The sequence below is a fragment of the Meira miltonrushii genome, assembly GCF_003144205.1.
Source record: "Meira miltonrushii strain MCA 3882 unplaced genomic scaffold FA14scaffold_5, whole genome shotgun sequence".
NCBI lineage: Eukaryota > Fungi > Basidiomycota > Exobasidiomycetes > Exobasidiales > Brachybasidiaceae > Meira > Meira miltonrushii.
This window is the reverse complement of record NW_020289947.1, coordinates 970,466-985,916: the sequence shown is the minus strand read 5'-3', so window position 1 is coordinate 985,916 and position 15,451 is coordinate 970,466. Positions and strand designations below refer to the sequence as shown.

Here is a 15,451-nt window from a genome sequence, read left to right as displayed (position 1 = left end):
CCGGGGATAGTATAGGTCCACTTGTCAAAGATGACTTGTCCTTGGAGGTAGCGTTCACAGATTGGATTTGCAGAGTTTCCAAAACGCCCGAAGTGATAGCAGCCGCATAAGGCAAGACCGGCAAAACGTATGGGTGTAAGACATCAAGCACGGGTGCAACGGAAGAAGGATTTGCCAAAGCAGCCAAACCTCTTGAAGAAGTCAAGACGTAATATGCCAAAGTTGCCAAGAATGAGCTGATATAATCCGGACCAACGAGCAAAGAAGGTGTTTTGAGCCAAAGCGGCGTGCGTAAATTCCATTCAGTCGATTCGAACGAGATCAAGCCCAACATCAACAAGCTTCCAACACCCACACCTGTTCCGATCAACAACGCAGCAAAAGGTGAACCTGAAACGATTGGATTGGCATGGTTACGAACAACTTCTACTCCCAAAACTGCAATACCGTCCACACGAGCGAATGCATCCACTGCAACAAATAGTGTATCTAGCAAGAAACCTGCTCCGCCTGTTTGACTTATCCCAATCAAGGCTGAGCCTAGTCCGCTCAATACGTTGAAGATATGCACACCAGCATAGATGTAGATGAATTCAGGCGCGATAAGGAGCGGACATGGTTCGCCAAGCATTGCAGCGATGACAGAAAGTGGTCCAAATAGGAGTAATTGATTGAAAAAGATGGATGTTGCTAGGTTTAGCTTGCCTTTGTTGTGTGTCAGATAGCCTGTGATCAACAAAGAGTTATGTGAAACAACGATTGCGTGAATAAGAGTAAGCGGTGGGATTGGAAGATAGGCATGAATCGGCACAAGCGAGACAGCTCCAGAGAATTCCGCGACTTGTCTTAGCAATCCGCTAGCATAAGCTGGAGGTGTGTTTGCCATGATTGAGGGAATTGAATTGGATGATGATGGTGAGAATGTCAAATCATGGATTCTTATCACGCGAGCTAAACCGAATCTTTAATCTTCCAAATGCGTCTTGAGTGTTTATGCATGCACGCATGTCAATTCTTGTTAGCGTTAAAGTTTTGCATTTTATTGTCCCGTGCGAATGTTTGTTTGTGGTTGCTTCGTTCTTCCGGCTGACTTAATTTTTATTTTTTGTTTTCCGATCACTTAATCTTAATCTTCTCAACACATACACACACATCCTCCACCTACCTTTCTTCTTGACAACCAACCCATAAAAGCCGAAAACATGTCGCTTATCACTAAAGGAAGTATTGTATGCCGTGCAGGACCATCTTCAATGGTAAGGGCAATTCCTGCCATCAGAAGTGGCGCAAAGACCATAAACCCTGCTAGGAATGCATCAACATCAACAGCTTTTCGTCCAACACAAATCCGAATGGCACCCGCACCAGAAGCAATGGCGGCAACATCATTTTCCTCAATGCCTTCTGATGGACCACAACCTGGCAAGCCTCGTATTCGAACTTTATTCTATGGTTTGATAGCTTTGGCAATCGCAGCAACAGGTGCGGGCTTGTATACATTCTATGGATCTTTCACTACATGGCCAAAAGAAGTTCGTGATGATTTACGAGCAGGCTTAAAAGCACAAAGGAATGGTGATTGGGCAAAGGCAGAAGCGCGATTCCGTAAAGCGTTAGAGACAGCAACTACTTTACCACATGACAAGCTTGGCGATGATGCATTGTTGAAATTGTCGGGTATTAGTATCTCACTTGGATCAGTGTTGGAAGAAGCAGGTCATTTGAGAAAAGCTTATGATGTTTATTTGGAAGCACTACAGAATGTCATTCAACAAGGAAAATCACCCGCCGAACGTATGCGAGCTGTGGCGCTCTCACAAAAGTGTGGCGATTTGGCAAACATTCGTGAAGTGAGAGATTCTTTTAGTTTGGGCGGTGCATCACAATCCAAAGCAGAGGAACATTTGAGATGGAGTGTTGAAGAGCTCTTGCGACTTGCTGTGCCTGATGAAACCCGTCAAAGTATCGTTCAGGGTAATACGGGTGCAATCTATGTTTCAGATCTGGATCTGCCACCATGGCTCACCGACACTACTCTAGGCGCTTCATTGGAATCTCTTGGACAATTTTATGCTGCTCAAGGAAGATCGTCGTATGCGATTCCACTCTACCTCCAAGCCATTAACGTGCTGATGCCGGGCGATAAAGACAAGAGAAAGCATAATCCCACAGTCGCAGAAAGATGTAGAGCAGGTATTCTGATGAACAATGTCGCTCAATTGTTGGTCGATTCAGAAGAAGCAAACGCACAACCCAAAACAGAAGAAGCAACACAATGGGCCATGCGTGGACTGGATATCGTTCAATTCGCTTTACGTGGAACCGGATGGGACGGTAAAGGAAGCCAAGGATTCAAGAACGTTGAAGGCGGTGATGATCGAAGGATGAACGAAGTTAAAGGTCAATGTTGGACCGCTCAAGTTGCACTCCTCATCAACCTTGGTGAACTTTCACGTTTACGCAAAGATGATTGTAAAGCAAGGGAATTCTTTCAACGTGCTTATCAACAAGCGGATACCTATGGAATGCGTGAAGCTCGATCGAGATGTGCACAAGCGTTGAGTGAACTTGAACGAACAAAGTCGTCTGCGTGAAAACTATATAATTACAGTAATGGTACAAAGTATACAATAGAACCTGTAATGTAACACCTCTTTAATGCTTACGAGCGATGTATAAGAAGTAGTGGAATGCATCTCCTAACGTGCGTGTTTCGAGTGTCCATTCTTGACGTTCTATGTAGGGTGCTCGGAAGTGAGGTTGCATCCAGGTCAGATAGATGAAAATTCCCGTTTTTGGTTTGAGTAGGCTGATAAGGGGTATCGTCAGTTTTATAACTTCTTTTTTTTTTCTGTAGTTTCGATCATACTCACTGAAGTACACCATCAATCTCACGCTTGACGTTCGTTCGAACGGTATCAGAAGGATCCCAAACAGATCCACGCTCGGCCATCAAAGCGTCCATTGTGCCTTTGTCCAGGATAACATCCCAGCTTTCAGCACCTCCCAGTTGATCTGCATTCTCGCTCAATTCTCTCACGTCCATCGTTCGCCAATCCTGTTCTGGGTGACGTATCTTCATCTTCTGAATCAGAATGTCCGAATAGTCCAAATTTGTAATGTTTGCGTAGCCATCATTGACCATATCGATTGTCAATGTACTATTTCCACATCCCAACATCAATATTCTTGCATTACGATCAGGTACGAGTTCATCCAAGATTGGTTTGAGTTCGGCGTACGTTTTAAACCAATCAAAATCTTCTTCAGGTGCTTCGGATGCATAACGTTTATCCCAATATTCTCGTGTTTGAAATTCTTCATTACGTGGCTCATCTTCTCTGGCCATCTTCAGCGTGGTTGATGCAACGGTGACTTGATCGTCAAAGCCAAAGCAAAAGAAAGGTGAAATGCAATCTTCTTGTTTCGGCCCTCGTTCTTCGCAAGTCTTTAGAGCAGCGCGATTCTTTTTTTGGTATTTCCGCTTTTTTTATTTTTATTTTTCTATCTCCGCTACTTTTTATTTTTTTTTCTTCTTCCGAAAATTTTTGATATTTAGCTTTCCTCCACAGAAGAATTTCATTATTAGACAACCTTCATTGATGAGATGGCTTCCACAAGACTGGCAAGGAGATACATAAGTCGGGCTGTCCAGATACGATCACCATGCTCTATCTGTGTCCGCACGATACATCAATCAGCATCACAATTCGACAGAGAAGTGATAAAGACTTCAACATGGAACCCATCTTTATCCGAAAAGACAAATGACAGGAACGGAAAGGCAAAAGAAGGACCCCTTTCAACAGATCAAAAGAGCACTGATCCATCCATTCTGAGCTCCATCGCAGAAGATGGAGGGTACAAGCCCAAACCACTCACACCAGAATGGGAAGGAAGACGACTGACACCCGAACAAATGGAAGCTGCAAAGCACTTTCACAATCTTGGGATCAATACAGATCTTTGCAAACAGCTAGTCGCATCGTACGATCACATTCATAGGCCAACTTTGAGTCAAGCTTTGTACCTGAAAGCAGTGCGAAAGCAAACCGATATCATCCTAAGAGCAAGTACCGCTACTGGAAAATCATTTGCAGCACTACTTTCCGCTTTGAACAAAGATCCTACTCTTTTCGATAAAGTACGAGAAGGGATGCAAGATGGTATAAAAGGCAACAAATTGCAAAACATACAAACGATCATCGTTGTGCCAACTCGCGAACTTGCCTTACAGTACGGCAACTGGGCCAAAAGTCTTGTGCCTGAATCACTTCACCAAAAGCTCAGTACGATTGTCAATGTAAAGTACTACACCAAACAAATCACAGCTTCAGAGCATCTTAAAGAGTTGCGCAAAGAAACACCACGAATCTTGGTAATCAAAGCAAAGCTATTTTGGCAATTATTGCAAGAAAAGGATGCGGATAGATTCCTGATTCGTAACCTCAAAACGCTCATACTGGATGAAGTGGATGAGATGCTCGAATTACCAGGAAAATTTCCAAATCAAAAAGTTATCTGGAAACATTCTAAACATCCGCCTCCTGCTCTTGAAGCGATGAAGATGATCATGACTTTGCGCAAGACCCATTCGAGTGGAGAATTGATGCCTATGAGTGGATTGGAGAATGAGAAACAACTGAACAGGCTGCCCGAAGACGTTCGCGACAGAAATCTGACCTTTGTCAAAACGCTTGAAAGGAACAAAAAGGCGTCGTCAGAGACATCAAGTGATGAAGCAAATCAACAAGGTGGCTCGAACCTACCTCGCTTTTCAACTTCACCCCTGCAACTGGTCGTTATGAGTGCGACAGCAAATGCAGTCCTTCGACACTTCCTCGGTGCACGAACGGGATGGTTACGTACAGGTATTCGCGATCCCGTCACAAATGTAGAATTGGGTAAATGGATCGATACGACAGGGTTGAGTAGTGGGGTAAAGAAAGCCGATGAAATGGAAGGAATTCGAATTTTGCCAGTAGGCACATCGTTCCCAGTGCAAGTACCAAAAGAGATCAATCATTTCTCTGTGGTGGTGGATGATGTTCCTGATACGCCAGAAGGTGAAGGAGACAACTCCGCCACCGGTCCTTCGATTGGATGGCGAAATTTGAAAAATCTCAAATCGAATGAATCAAATGAAGTGATACGCAATGCGACAAAAACGACGACAGACAAACCTGAACTGAACACTGCAATGCTCACTTGTCTTGCATTCATTTATGCTACCCAAGGTGTACGGAAAGGAATGTTGGTCATCCCCGATAACCTCAGTATATTCTCAGTAATGACGTTCTTGCGCGAAGTCGGAGTTCCAGTCCAAGCCTTCCACGAATATCAAGCATCTCAATCGAACGCTGACGCTGAAGAAGAGTTCCTGCTTGTCACTTCGAAAGCTACCATTCGCGGTCTGGACGTACCTGGTGGTCTTTCTCACATTTTCATCTTGGGCGTAGATGCGATCGGAGATGCTTCTACGTATACGCACATAGCAGGAAGAGTGTCTAGATTGGGCAGTCATGTGGGAACGCAAGAAGAGGTACATCAACGACCGGCTGGTTCAGTGATTACGCTACTGCATGGTTTGAGTAAACAAGACGTTATCCAGGATGGACGATATGCATCCAAATATTTGCGAAAGAAGCAAAGCGAGGACTCAACGACCGAACAAGCAGGTCAAGATGCTCAATCACGCAAATTGGTCTACTACCGTTCTGCGCAAGAGGTGAAGATGTCGTCAATCTATAAGCAACTTTCACTACCACTGCAAAAGATCCAACCTCTGAAAACAAAGGTCGAACCCTCCTCGGACGACTGAATGACGAACATTCTCTCAGCTCATATATACGCAAAAGCATAAATTGCAATTCTGTACAAATATATCTGTAAAACAACAATCCTACTACTCTACTCCTCAAAAGTTGTGCATTCTTTCAATGTGTGTTTAGTGATACAGTGAATTTTTAAGTAGGTACAAGACATCCTTTTTTTTCGGGTGTTTCTTTTATACAAACGTTTATAGATCAACATACGGATTAGACGGACGTGAATCTTTGCTGTATGGTTGTGATTGTTTGGGTAAAGCTGGACCGGGTTGAAATGTGTGTTGTGGTTGACCATAAGGCTGACCAGGATGACGATTTGACATGCCGGCACCACTACCACCAACCGAATAAGGCCCAGGCGCAGGTCTTTGCGGCAAACCGGAATATCCGCCCGCCATTGGTTGACCAGGGTTTCGTCCATTGGAATACGGCATTGATGGATTCGGTCTTCCTACTGCTGATTGAGCACCGTACATTCCTCCGCTCATTTGAGAAGGTGGCAGCTTTTGCGGTTGAGTCAAACGCTTTTGTTGTTCTCTCTTTTGTCTGTCCAGCTCCTTCGATGCTTGATAAATCGGCATCGCTTTTGGATCTGCCGGGAATGGAGGCGACCAGAACCATCGATGTTCCAATGCTTGCTTTGCCGTTAGTCTTTTACATGGATCCAATACCAGCAGCTTGTCAATCAGATCTGCTAGATCGTTAGAGACCATATACTTCGGACCCGTAAAGTACTCCACAATATTCCTGGTGTACTTGCCAAACTCATGTTGACCAGGCACATCAGGTTCTTGATCCGGTCGACCACTAGGATCGGCATTCTTGACTCCAGGCAACGCATTCCACCCTGGATAAATAGCTTCATCAGGTGACCCACACAATTGAGAGATCAACAACATCTGATCCACCTCTGATGAGCCCTTGAAAATCGGATGCTTGACAATCATTTCCGCTAGAATACAACCCAACCCCCACATATCGATCGGAGGACCATACCGTCTGTCTCCGGCAAGCAATTCTGGCGGTCTATACCATCGGGTGACCACCATTCCCGTGTACGAATGTGCTCCCCCTTTCCAGCCATCAACATCCCAAGCACGGCCTGGATCGTGATATGGTCTGGCTAAACCGAAATCCGCAATCTGCAGTTGACCTTTGTTGTTGATCAGCAAGTTTGCAGCTTTCATATCTCGATGCAATATTTGGTTTTGATGCAAATACAGTGTCCCTTCGAATAATTGCTTCATGTATAGCTTGATCTGAGATAAATTCAGTTGAATGGATGGATTCTCCAACATTCCGTTTAAGTCGTGATCCATGTAAGGTTCCACCATGAATACTTCTCCCACTTTACCACGCTCGGTGGGCGCTCGGTATGCCATATCAACAATCGGTACGATGGATGGATGCTGCAAACGTTTAAGCAACTTTATCTCACGAATAGCCGTGATGGGCATTCCATCCTTTTCTTCATGAATTGTCACTTTCTTCAGTGCAACTTCATCTCCGGTCACAATATGTCTAGCCTTTTTCACTTCACCAAACGTTCCTTGACCGAGCTTGATGCCGACGTCGTACTGATCTATTGAACTACATCCGGAAAATAGACGATTCTTTAAAGGTATTGAAGCTGGTCTTTCTTTCTTTGGTATTCTTCTTTCGCGCAAGCTGCCATCTTCAAATGGCCAAGGACACTTTCGCTCCAACATGGTTGCAGAGTGCCTTGCTTCATACGCTGCATCTGGTATGGAGGCACCATACTTGGTTTTAGCTGTGGGCAGCCTACTACTACTGGCGCCATTTGTAGTAAAGTTCGTTGATTCGATCCGTCCACTTTTCGAGTCATTTGCACCTCTTTCACTTGAATTGGCTGTGTATGCCGCCGTTGTCCTTCCTTCTTTTGAGGTGTGCCCCGTTTGATTGCCGGCATCTTGCGAATGATGTTCATTGGTCCTGACAGACTTTTCATTCTCTTCCCTTCCAGCTTCAGCGGGTGGAGAGCTTTTACGCTTGAGCACTTTGGCTGCCGGAGAATGTTCATCGCCTTCATCCAGCCTCCTTCGATGACTTTCATGTGCATCTACGCCATTTCTCCGGAAACCTCCAGACTTATAGTGATTATCTACACTTGAATCAGGCGTCCATCCACTATGTCTTTCATCGTTGCCATTTGCTGAGAGACGTTCATCACGACCGACATTTGGTGAAACGAGCATTCGCGGTTTAGAGGACCCAGGAGCATTGTCTGACCCTTTACTGGAGCTTTTGCGATTAGGACTAGAAGATCTCTTGGAATTCGTTTCCCGGTCTTCACGTCTTGCTTGGATGTGGAATAAGGATGCAGTTCGAAACGATGACCCTGATTGATCGTACGGCGGTGCTGTTCTACTACTATCAGCACTTTCGTCCATTCGTCTAGGACTGCGCAAGTGGCTGCCTGAGCGATCTGAATGATGATCTCGACGTTGTGCCTCTCTATACTTTTCTCGCTCATTGTAGCTGCTTTCGTGCTGTCTTCTATGTCCGGATTCATTGTATGAAGCAGGCCATCTTTCTCTCCTTTCGTCATCAGAGTAGGTTGGCCGATAGACATCCTCCTGTGATCTGTGGTAATCGTTCCGCTGAGATCGATACTGCCCGGATCGATAAGCATCATTGTAGCCGCCATACTGACGATCATTTCCGTAAGATGATCTACTGCTTTGACTTGATTCTCTCATTCCATTCTCTCGCGAGCCTTTACCGTTTCGATCATCATCTTTGATGCCGGAATTATCTCGGGAGGGTGGCACTGCAGACATGCCGTTATTGTGTCCGGCAATCTTGCATCCACTATTTGTGCAATTACCTTGTAGTGACCATTCGGGCAAAGTTTGTAACTATTGATGATAAAAGATTAGAGTTGCAAGAAGGATGAAGGAATGCACAAGTCGAAACGAGTGTAATGCTTTGATTTGCGTAAACCTTTCCTTTGGCGCGCTTATATAACGCGCCCAATTTTTTTTGGAATACCTCCATGCAAAGCGCCACAATTACCTCCTTTCGGTCTACCACCTTGCTATTTGTATAGCAATTGAGTTGAAGTGGTGATTACATTTGAGTCAAGATGTCATCATCAATAGGAAAATTATCTCGTGAAGAATTTCGGCGGCAGAAAGATTTAGATGCAGCAAGAAAAGCAGGTACAGCACCGGCAGAATTGGATGAAGAGGGAAATGCAATCAATCCACATATTCCGCAATTTATGGCACAGGCGCCATGGTATATGGATACCGGAAAGCCATCACTAAAGCATCAAAGGAAACCAGAAGATACAAAAGATCATGTTAAATTTGGAGATTGGTATCAGAGAGGACAGAGGGAGAGCAAATCAGCAAACAAATACCGAAAGGGAGCATGTGAAAATTGTGGTGCTATCTCGCATAAGACTAAAGATTGTCTTGAAAGGCCAAGAAAGAAAGGTGCAAAATGGACAAACAAAAATATTGCTGCTGATGAAATTTTCAGCGATGTGAAAGGGATAGACAATGATTATGAAGCAAAGCGAGACAGATGGAATGGATATGATCCAAATGAACACAAGCATGTCATCAAGGAATACGAGGCTATCGAAGAAGCAAGACGGAAGAAACGTGAAGAAGAGATTGATAAGCAAACTAGCACAGACCTTAGCACAGCTAAGAAGCTTGCCAGAAAAGAAAAGAAAGAGAGCGGACCAACATCGGATGGCGACTTTGGCAGCAGTGATAGCGATGAAGAAGACGAAGATAAATATGCTGAAAAGGCTGACATGGTCGGTCAGAAGGTTGACACAGATAAGCGAATATCCGTGCGAAACTTACGTATCAGAGAAGATCGTGCAAAATACCTTTACAACCTCAATCCCGAATCTGCTTATTACGATCCAAAAACTCGTTCAATGCGAGAAGCACCCAACCCAGGTGTTCGACCAGAAGATGCACAGTACGCTGGAGACAACTTTGAACGATCTCGCGGAGATGTTGCAGATATGCAAAAGCTGCAAATGTTTGCCTGGCAAGCTGAAGCACGCGGAAATGATGTCCATATGCAAGCCAATCCGACTGTCAATGAACTTCAACATAGGGAATATCAGCAAAAGAAAGAGAAGCTTAACAAGGAAGTCAAGAGCAGCATCTTGGATAGATATGGCGGTGCAGAGCATTTCGATAGTGTACCAAAGGAGCTCTTGACTGGACAATCGGAAAGTTATGTGGAATACACACCTACTGGTCAACCAGTCCATCGTGCCCAGCGGATCATTGGAGCGAGTGCACAACGGGAGAGCAGTGCAGAGAAATCAGATACCAAAATTCAACGAGCAAAAAGCGAAGAAAAGAAGGTTGAGCTATTTGATGGCAACCATGTCAACCCATATGGATCGTGGACTGATCCAGCAACCGGCAAGGTTGGATATGAATGCTGCCATGGTACAATCAAGAACAGCTATTGCACTGGGCAGGCAGGTAAAGAGGCTGCTAATGCGAGCAACATTCTTGCAATTTCAACTCCAAGCAAAGAGGCAAGTGGCTCAACCGAGAGAGCAAATGACCGAGAAGCAACCACCTCCACCAAAAGACGATCGAGACGGAGTCGCTCTCGTTCTGCGTCATTTTCTTCAGATTACTCCAGCGACTCCCACTACTCTTCTGATGATTCACGCGATGAAAGATCTCGTCACGATCGCAAGCGACATCGCACACATGCCAAAGGTTATTCAAGTAAGAAAGATATAGGTGAAGGTGATGTATCTCGAAGATTGGACAAAGGTAAATTGAGAGATGCACTCAAACACGAAGATCGTCGATTGAACGGAAGTGAGGATGCCGCAACACAGAAACCAGATTGGTTGTTGGAAGCAGAGGCAATCAATTCACGAAACAAAGATAAATTCAAATCATTACAAAGTGGTCAAGAAACAGATCAAGATGTTACGGAAGAACAATTGGAGGCGTATAGGATGAAGAACCGTAATCGAACTGAGGATCCAATGGCTAACTATCGTGATGAAGAGGAGGGCTGAAGCGTGAGGACTTTATGAAGGTGTATAGTATTGAAACGAACAGTTGGCTTGATGTTAATGTAGAATGCATATACAATTGATTGATAGGATATCGAGAATCTGTACCAGAAATAGTGCTGCTGGGCTAGACGAACTCTAGACAATATGTTTTTCCCCAAGCCGGAGCCCAACTTCGGGCCCAATCTGGTGTTCCACCAGGGGGAGGAGGAAAGTTAGATTGATTGATACGTGTAATTTCATCAGCTGCATCCCACAAGCATCTCTTGAACGTCTGCAAAGTTTTCCCTGCTTCAGGAATATCTAGCCAACGTTCTTCCACGACGTGCTTACAAAGTAGTAAAGCATCATCATCACTTGCAATGCTTGTATCTCTCTCGACTTTAAGTTCAACGCGGCTCCAGATATATTCATGAACCATATCTAAAGGATCTGCGGTTTCATTAGAATTGAGATTCCTAGTATCGGAAGTGATGAATATCGTTTCGTTTATAGCTTTAGCTTCTTTATCCGGCGGTATCCTAGAGTTATCTTCGCTAGGTCTAGCAGTAGCGCGGAGTTTCGTTAATCCGAATCTAGTCTTTATAGTGATACGATATAGGATGATTATTTGATTTACTTCACTAGAGCTATAACGACTATCCTATCGTAAGTTTAGTATACTTGGCTTGAAATTTATGTCTACTGCTAGTGTATTACTACTCTGAGGGCCAGCGGGAGCAGGTGTATTAGCTTAAAGGGAGAACGATCTATCTCTAGTAAGATTTATCGTTGTAGAAATATTTCTAATCGGTTGTACAGACGGAGTATAGGATGATAGACCTGCTGTTTAGCTAGGTATATCAATATCTATACTATAATCAATAGCTCTATCAGAATTTTCTGTAGGACGATAAGGACTATGTTAGCTAGCAGTATATACAGTCTTCTAACCACCCTATAGACCTGCTTTTATAGTAGTAAATATCTCGAATTCGATCTTTTTGCCTATAGATTTTAAGAGATCTACCGTAACGGCCTAATCAGAAGTACAGTCTTTTCTATATATAAAAGCGAGGTCGTTTAGTTTAATATCTTCGGATTTACTAAATTTATTATAGATCGTTTGTCTGTACAGTAAGAAGTAGCCTTTTAGATGACTAAGGTGCTGTAGGAGATGACGTTCTACAGGTTCGCGTGTGATCAGCAGGCTACCATTTCCTCCTGACGACTGGAAAAGTAAGATTACACCTGTAGGAATACCTACAGCATAGACATTTGCACCGATAGACGCTCCAATGCTTTCATAGTAGCTTGACATACGAGGACCTATATCAAAAGCACAAACAGGTTCTACGGCTAAGTGAAGTAGGGGGAGTGTTTCTTCAATTTTTCCTGTCCCGGTAAAGTTTCTATACAAAGCCTTATCCTGAGAAAGAGAAAGCAAAAATACCTTTTTGACAGTGTGAAAGAGATCCACTTTTGTGTTTTCAGGGTCGTAAGTTGATTCAGGTGGTACAGCTCCAGATCCTTCAGCGGCATTATAGATCGTATGAAATGTCCCTTGACGTATAAAGCCTATATCACCTAATTCACATTTACTTGGATTCCATAATGGGTATCCTTCACAAGCTGTATATAAACTTCTAGCATATATGTTGCTGATTGAAGCCTTATCAGCATTCATATTGAACTGGACGTTGATGAAATTGGGAGATGAGAAGTGAAGAAAGAGTATTCTGGGGCGTCTTTATACAGCGAGAAAGGCCAAGTCAAGATGAAATGTATCAGAAATACATAACTCTTATGAATGTCATAATCTGCGTGCGAATTCTTTTGCAGTAATTATGCTGTACAGCCTTTTCTTTGCAGGGCATGGATGCCCGGAATGGTTGATGCAATCATTTCGAGATGGGTACCGGGATGGAAATGTCAACTTAGAGTAAAAAGTATTTTTTCTGATTACATGCGTGTCATCAAAAAAAGATTGAATGCATGAAATGTGATTGAATTAAAAGAATAGTGTGAGAATAATGCTGTGTAAAGTGAATAATTGCTTTATAACTAAAAAAGATTAATGTCGTTATTGTGATGATAGAGTATTACTATTGTTCGTTTTCGTTTTCGTAAAAAGATGTCGGCGTCAAAAGGTCGTTTCATGCCCGAACGGGTGTCAAATTGTTCACTCGGCTAATTCTGCGGCGGGTACGGCCTTCTGATGGAGAAGCAGGCGAGCTTGGAGTTCTGAACATTGGTGGTCGAACAGAAGCAGGCGGAGATCGTGAGATGAGTGCACTGTCTTGCATGCACTTTTCATGTGGGAAATATAGTGTGGCAACATTATCCCTATCAATGATGATCATCGTTAGTTGATCTGCCATTTCCCATATACACCTCTTGAATGTTGCATTCGTTCGATTCGATCGTGAGATGTGCGGCCAACGTTCTTGCAAGACACGTCTACAGAGCAAGGAAGCATCATGATCACTTGCAATAGACACATTTGCTCTTGCTGCCGTAGGATGATTCAAAATGTATTCATGAACCATATTGAGAGGATCAGTGGTTTCAGTTGGCTGCAATTCATCGGCATCAGAAGCCATAAGAACGTTGTCTGTTGACATATCACTGTCTTCACCAGGTGGTGGTCCTCTTGGTCCATCATTACGTGGTCCAGCACTAGCACGCAAGCTTGGCGGGAACACATTCAAACCAAGCCTTGATCGTGCCGTGATACGACGTAAGATGATTGACTGATTCACATCAGTAGAGCCATGACGACCGTTCCATCGTAAGTTTGGCATGCTTGGCTTGAAATTTGTGTCTACTGCTGGTGCATTGCCATTCTGAGGGGCAGCAGGAGCAGGTGTATTAGCTTGAAGGGAGAACGATCCATCTCCGGCAAGATTCATCGTTGTGGAAATATTTCCAATCGGTTGTGCAGGTGGAGTAGGGGATAATGGACCTGCTGTTTGGCTAGGCATATCAACATCCATACTATGATCAACAGCTCCATCAGAGTTTTCTGTAGGACGATGAGGACCACGTTGGCTGGCCGTGCATGTAGTCTTCCAACCACCCCAAAGACCTGCTTTTGCAGCAGTAAAGACTTCAAACTCAACACGATTGCCGGCTGAAGAAGCAAGTGTCACTGCAACAGCCCAATCGGAAGAGCAATCTTTTCCATATACAAGCACAAGATCGTCCATTTCAACATCCTCCGATTGTCCGTATGTTTCATGGATGTATCTTCTATGAGCTTTGAGGTATGCCTTCAAAACACCGACATGGAGCAGCAAATGGCGTTCTACAGGATCGCGAGCGACCAACAGGCTTCCATCACCACCGCTTGATTCGAAGGTAAGAGTAGCGCCAAGAGGAACACCTGCAGCATGAACATTTGCACCAATGGAAACACCAACGTTGTGATAATTGCTTGACATACGAGGACCCATATCAAAAGCACGAACGGGTTCTGCTTCTAAATGCAAAGGCAAAGGTGGACCTCCATCCGTTGCTCCATTACTTCCAAATCCAGGAGAAGAATGACGTGGAAAGTATTTGGTCAGCGAACTTCTGCGTGAACCCGGCGGAGGAGAATTGCTTGGCAAACGAGCGCCTGAAACACCTGGCAATCCAGTAGGTACGGCAGCCGGACTGGGAGCTTCTGTGACTGTATCACTACGTTCGCCGTCACTATTGTACGAAGCACTAGCCAAAGCATTCGAAAGTGATTCTCTATTTAACGGAATATAATTTCCACCGCCAGATTGTGAAATTCGCGTTGGACTTGTTGCTTCTTCTGGATATTGTGTTTGCGTTCTCCATGCTGCTTCCACATTGGATGCCGGATTTGAAGGTACACTTTGAGGACCTTGAGCTGCATTATATATTTTGTGGAATGTTCCTTGACGAACGAAACCAACATCGCCCAAATCACACAAGCATGGATTCCAAAGTGGTAATCCTTCACATGCTGCATACAGACTTGTTGCGTAAATGTCGCTTACTGATGCTCCAAAAGCAGGCATTCCAGCCGAGATTAGAGAAGAGAGATTATGGTAAATTTGATGCTTGACTATGACTTTCTGTGGGATTGATGAAAGTATATCAGATGGATAAAAAGTTGCAAATATGGTAAGATAAAAGAGGATGATCTGAAGAAGATGGAAGTGTCAAGTGTTGTTATAGTATCGAAAGTCGAGACATCAGGATTGCATATGACTACTTTCTGGCCGGATGTATGCTGTGTTTGATTAATTGTTGGATGGATGTGCTACATTGATCTTGAGAAAAGTGCTCAGTACGTAAATCAATCTTCCCGCCCTGTCCTTAGTGTCATGTTTGTCAAAGCAACACAAATAGCGCATAGTATGAATAAGGTTTACGTTTCATCCTCTCACTGTTAGCGTAAATCATCATCAAGTCCATTACCCCACCGACGCGTTCTAGCATAGAAGGTGTTGTTCTTTCGGACCGTATATATTACAAGGGAACGGATTGACTGATTCACAGTCCGAGCGCTTATGCCTTTCACATGGCTTTTATTTATAGTTTTGACCCCTTAATATATTTAAAGTTGTATAATATGATGGTGACCAATTGT

The 15,451-nt window shown here is 43.9% G+C and overlaps 8 protein-coding genes across 8 annotated transcripts; 3 read left to right on the top strand and 5 right to left on the bottom strand.

The window, feature by feature from the left end:
• Positions 1–196: 196 nt before the first annotated feature.
• On the bottom strand, positions 197–808 carry FA14DRAFT_106147 (uncharacterized protein; the record flags this gene model as incomplete). The annotated part of the gene is made up of 1 exon (XM_025495771.1): positions 197–808. A coding segment is annotated over one exon (612 nt), but the record flags the coding sequence as incomplete, so codon positions are not given.
• A 295-nt stretch (positions 809–1,103) lies between these two features.
• Positions 1,104–2,709, top strand: FA14DRAFT_162446 (uncharacterized protein). Its single transcript, XM_025499613.1, has one exon. The coding sequence runs from the start codon at positions 1,203–1,205 to the stop codon at positions 2,592–2,594; it is 1,392 nt and encodes a 463-aa protein (XP_025352579.1). The 5' UTR covers positions 1,104–1,202; the 3' UTR covers positions 2,595–2,709.
• On the bottom strand, positions 2,686–3,383 carry FA14DRAFT_162445 (uncharacterized protein). The gene has a single exon (XM_025499612.1). The coding sequence runs from the start codon at positions 3,347–3,349 to the stop codon at positions 2,870–2,872; it is 480 nt and encodes a 159-aa protein (XP_025352578.1). The 5' UTR covers positions 3,350–3,383; the 3' UTR covers positions 2,686–2,869.
• A 536-nt stretch (positions 3,384–3,919) lies between these two features.
• Positions 3,920–5,821, top strand: FA14DRAFT_127255 (P-loop containing nucleoside triphosphate hydrolase protein; the record flags this gene model as incomplete). Its single annotated transcript, XM_025496787.1, has 2 exons — positions 3,920–5,602; positions 5,729–5,821. 2 exons carry the CDS (start codon positions 3,920–3,922, stop codon positions 5,819–5,821), a joined length of 1,776 nt encoding a protein of 591 aa, XP_025352577.1.
• Positions 5,822–5,871: 50 nt separating this feature from the next.
• Positions 5,872–8,768, bottom strand: FA14DRAFT_162444 (Pkinase-domain-containing protein). Its single transcript, XM_025499611.1, has one exon. The coding sequence runs from the start codon at positions 8,627–8,629 to the stop codon at positions 6,020–6,022; it is 2,610 nt and encodes an 869-aa protein (XP_025352576.1). The 5' UTR covers positions 8,630–8,768; the 3' UTR covers positions 5,872–6,019.
• A 166-nt stretch (positions 8,769–8,934) lies between these two features.
• Positions 8,935–11,010, top strand: FA14DRAFT_150604 (uncharacterized protein; the record flags this gene model as incomplete). Its single annotated transcript, XM_025497444.1, has 2 exons — positions 8,935–10,093; positions 10,142–11,010. The coding sequence occupies 2 exons, from the start codon at positions 8,935–8,937 to the stop codon at positions 10,867–10,869; spliced, it is 1,887 nt and encodes a 628-aa protein (XP_025352575.1). The 3' UTR covers positions 10,870–11,010.
• On the bottom strand, positions 10,932–12,539 carry FA14DRAFT_186039 (uncharacterized protein). Its single transcript, XM_025501496.1, has 2 exons — positions 12,113–12,539; positions 10,932–11,509 (listed from the first exon to the last, which is right to left on the bottom strand). The coding sequence occupies exons 1-2, from the start codon at positions 12,530–12,532 to the stop codon at positions 10,994–10,996; spliced, it is 936 nt and encodes a 311-aa protein (XP_025352574.1). The 5' UTR covers positions 12,533–12,539; the 3' UTR covers positions 10,932–10,993.
• A 296-nt stretch (positions 12,540–12,835) lies between these two features.
• FA14DRAFT_192504 (uncharacterized protein) lies at positions 12,836–15,335 on the bottom strand. The gene has a single exon (XM_025501941.1). It carries the CDS (start codon positions 14,874–14,876, stop codon positions 13,002–13,004), a length of 1,875 nt encoding a protein of 624 aa, XP_025352573.1. The 5' UTR covers positions 14,877–15,335; the 3' UTR covers positions 12,836–13,001.
• Between the last annotated feature and the right edge of the window lie 116 nt (positions 15,336–15,451).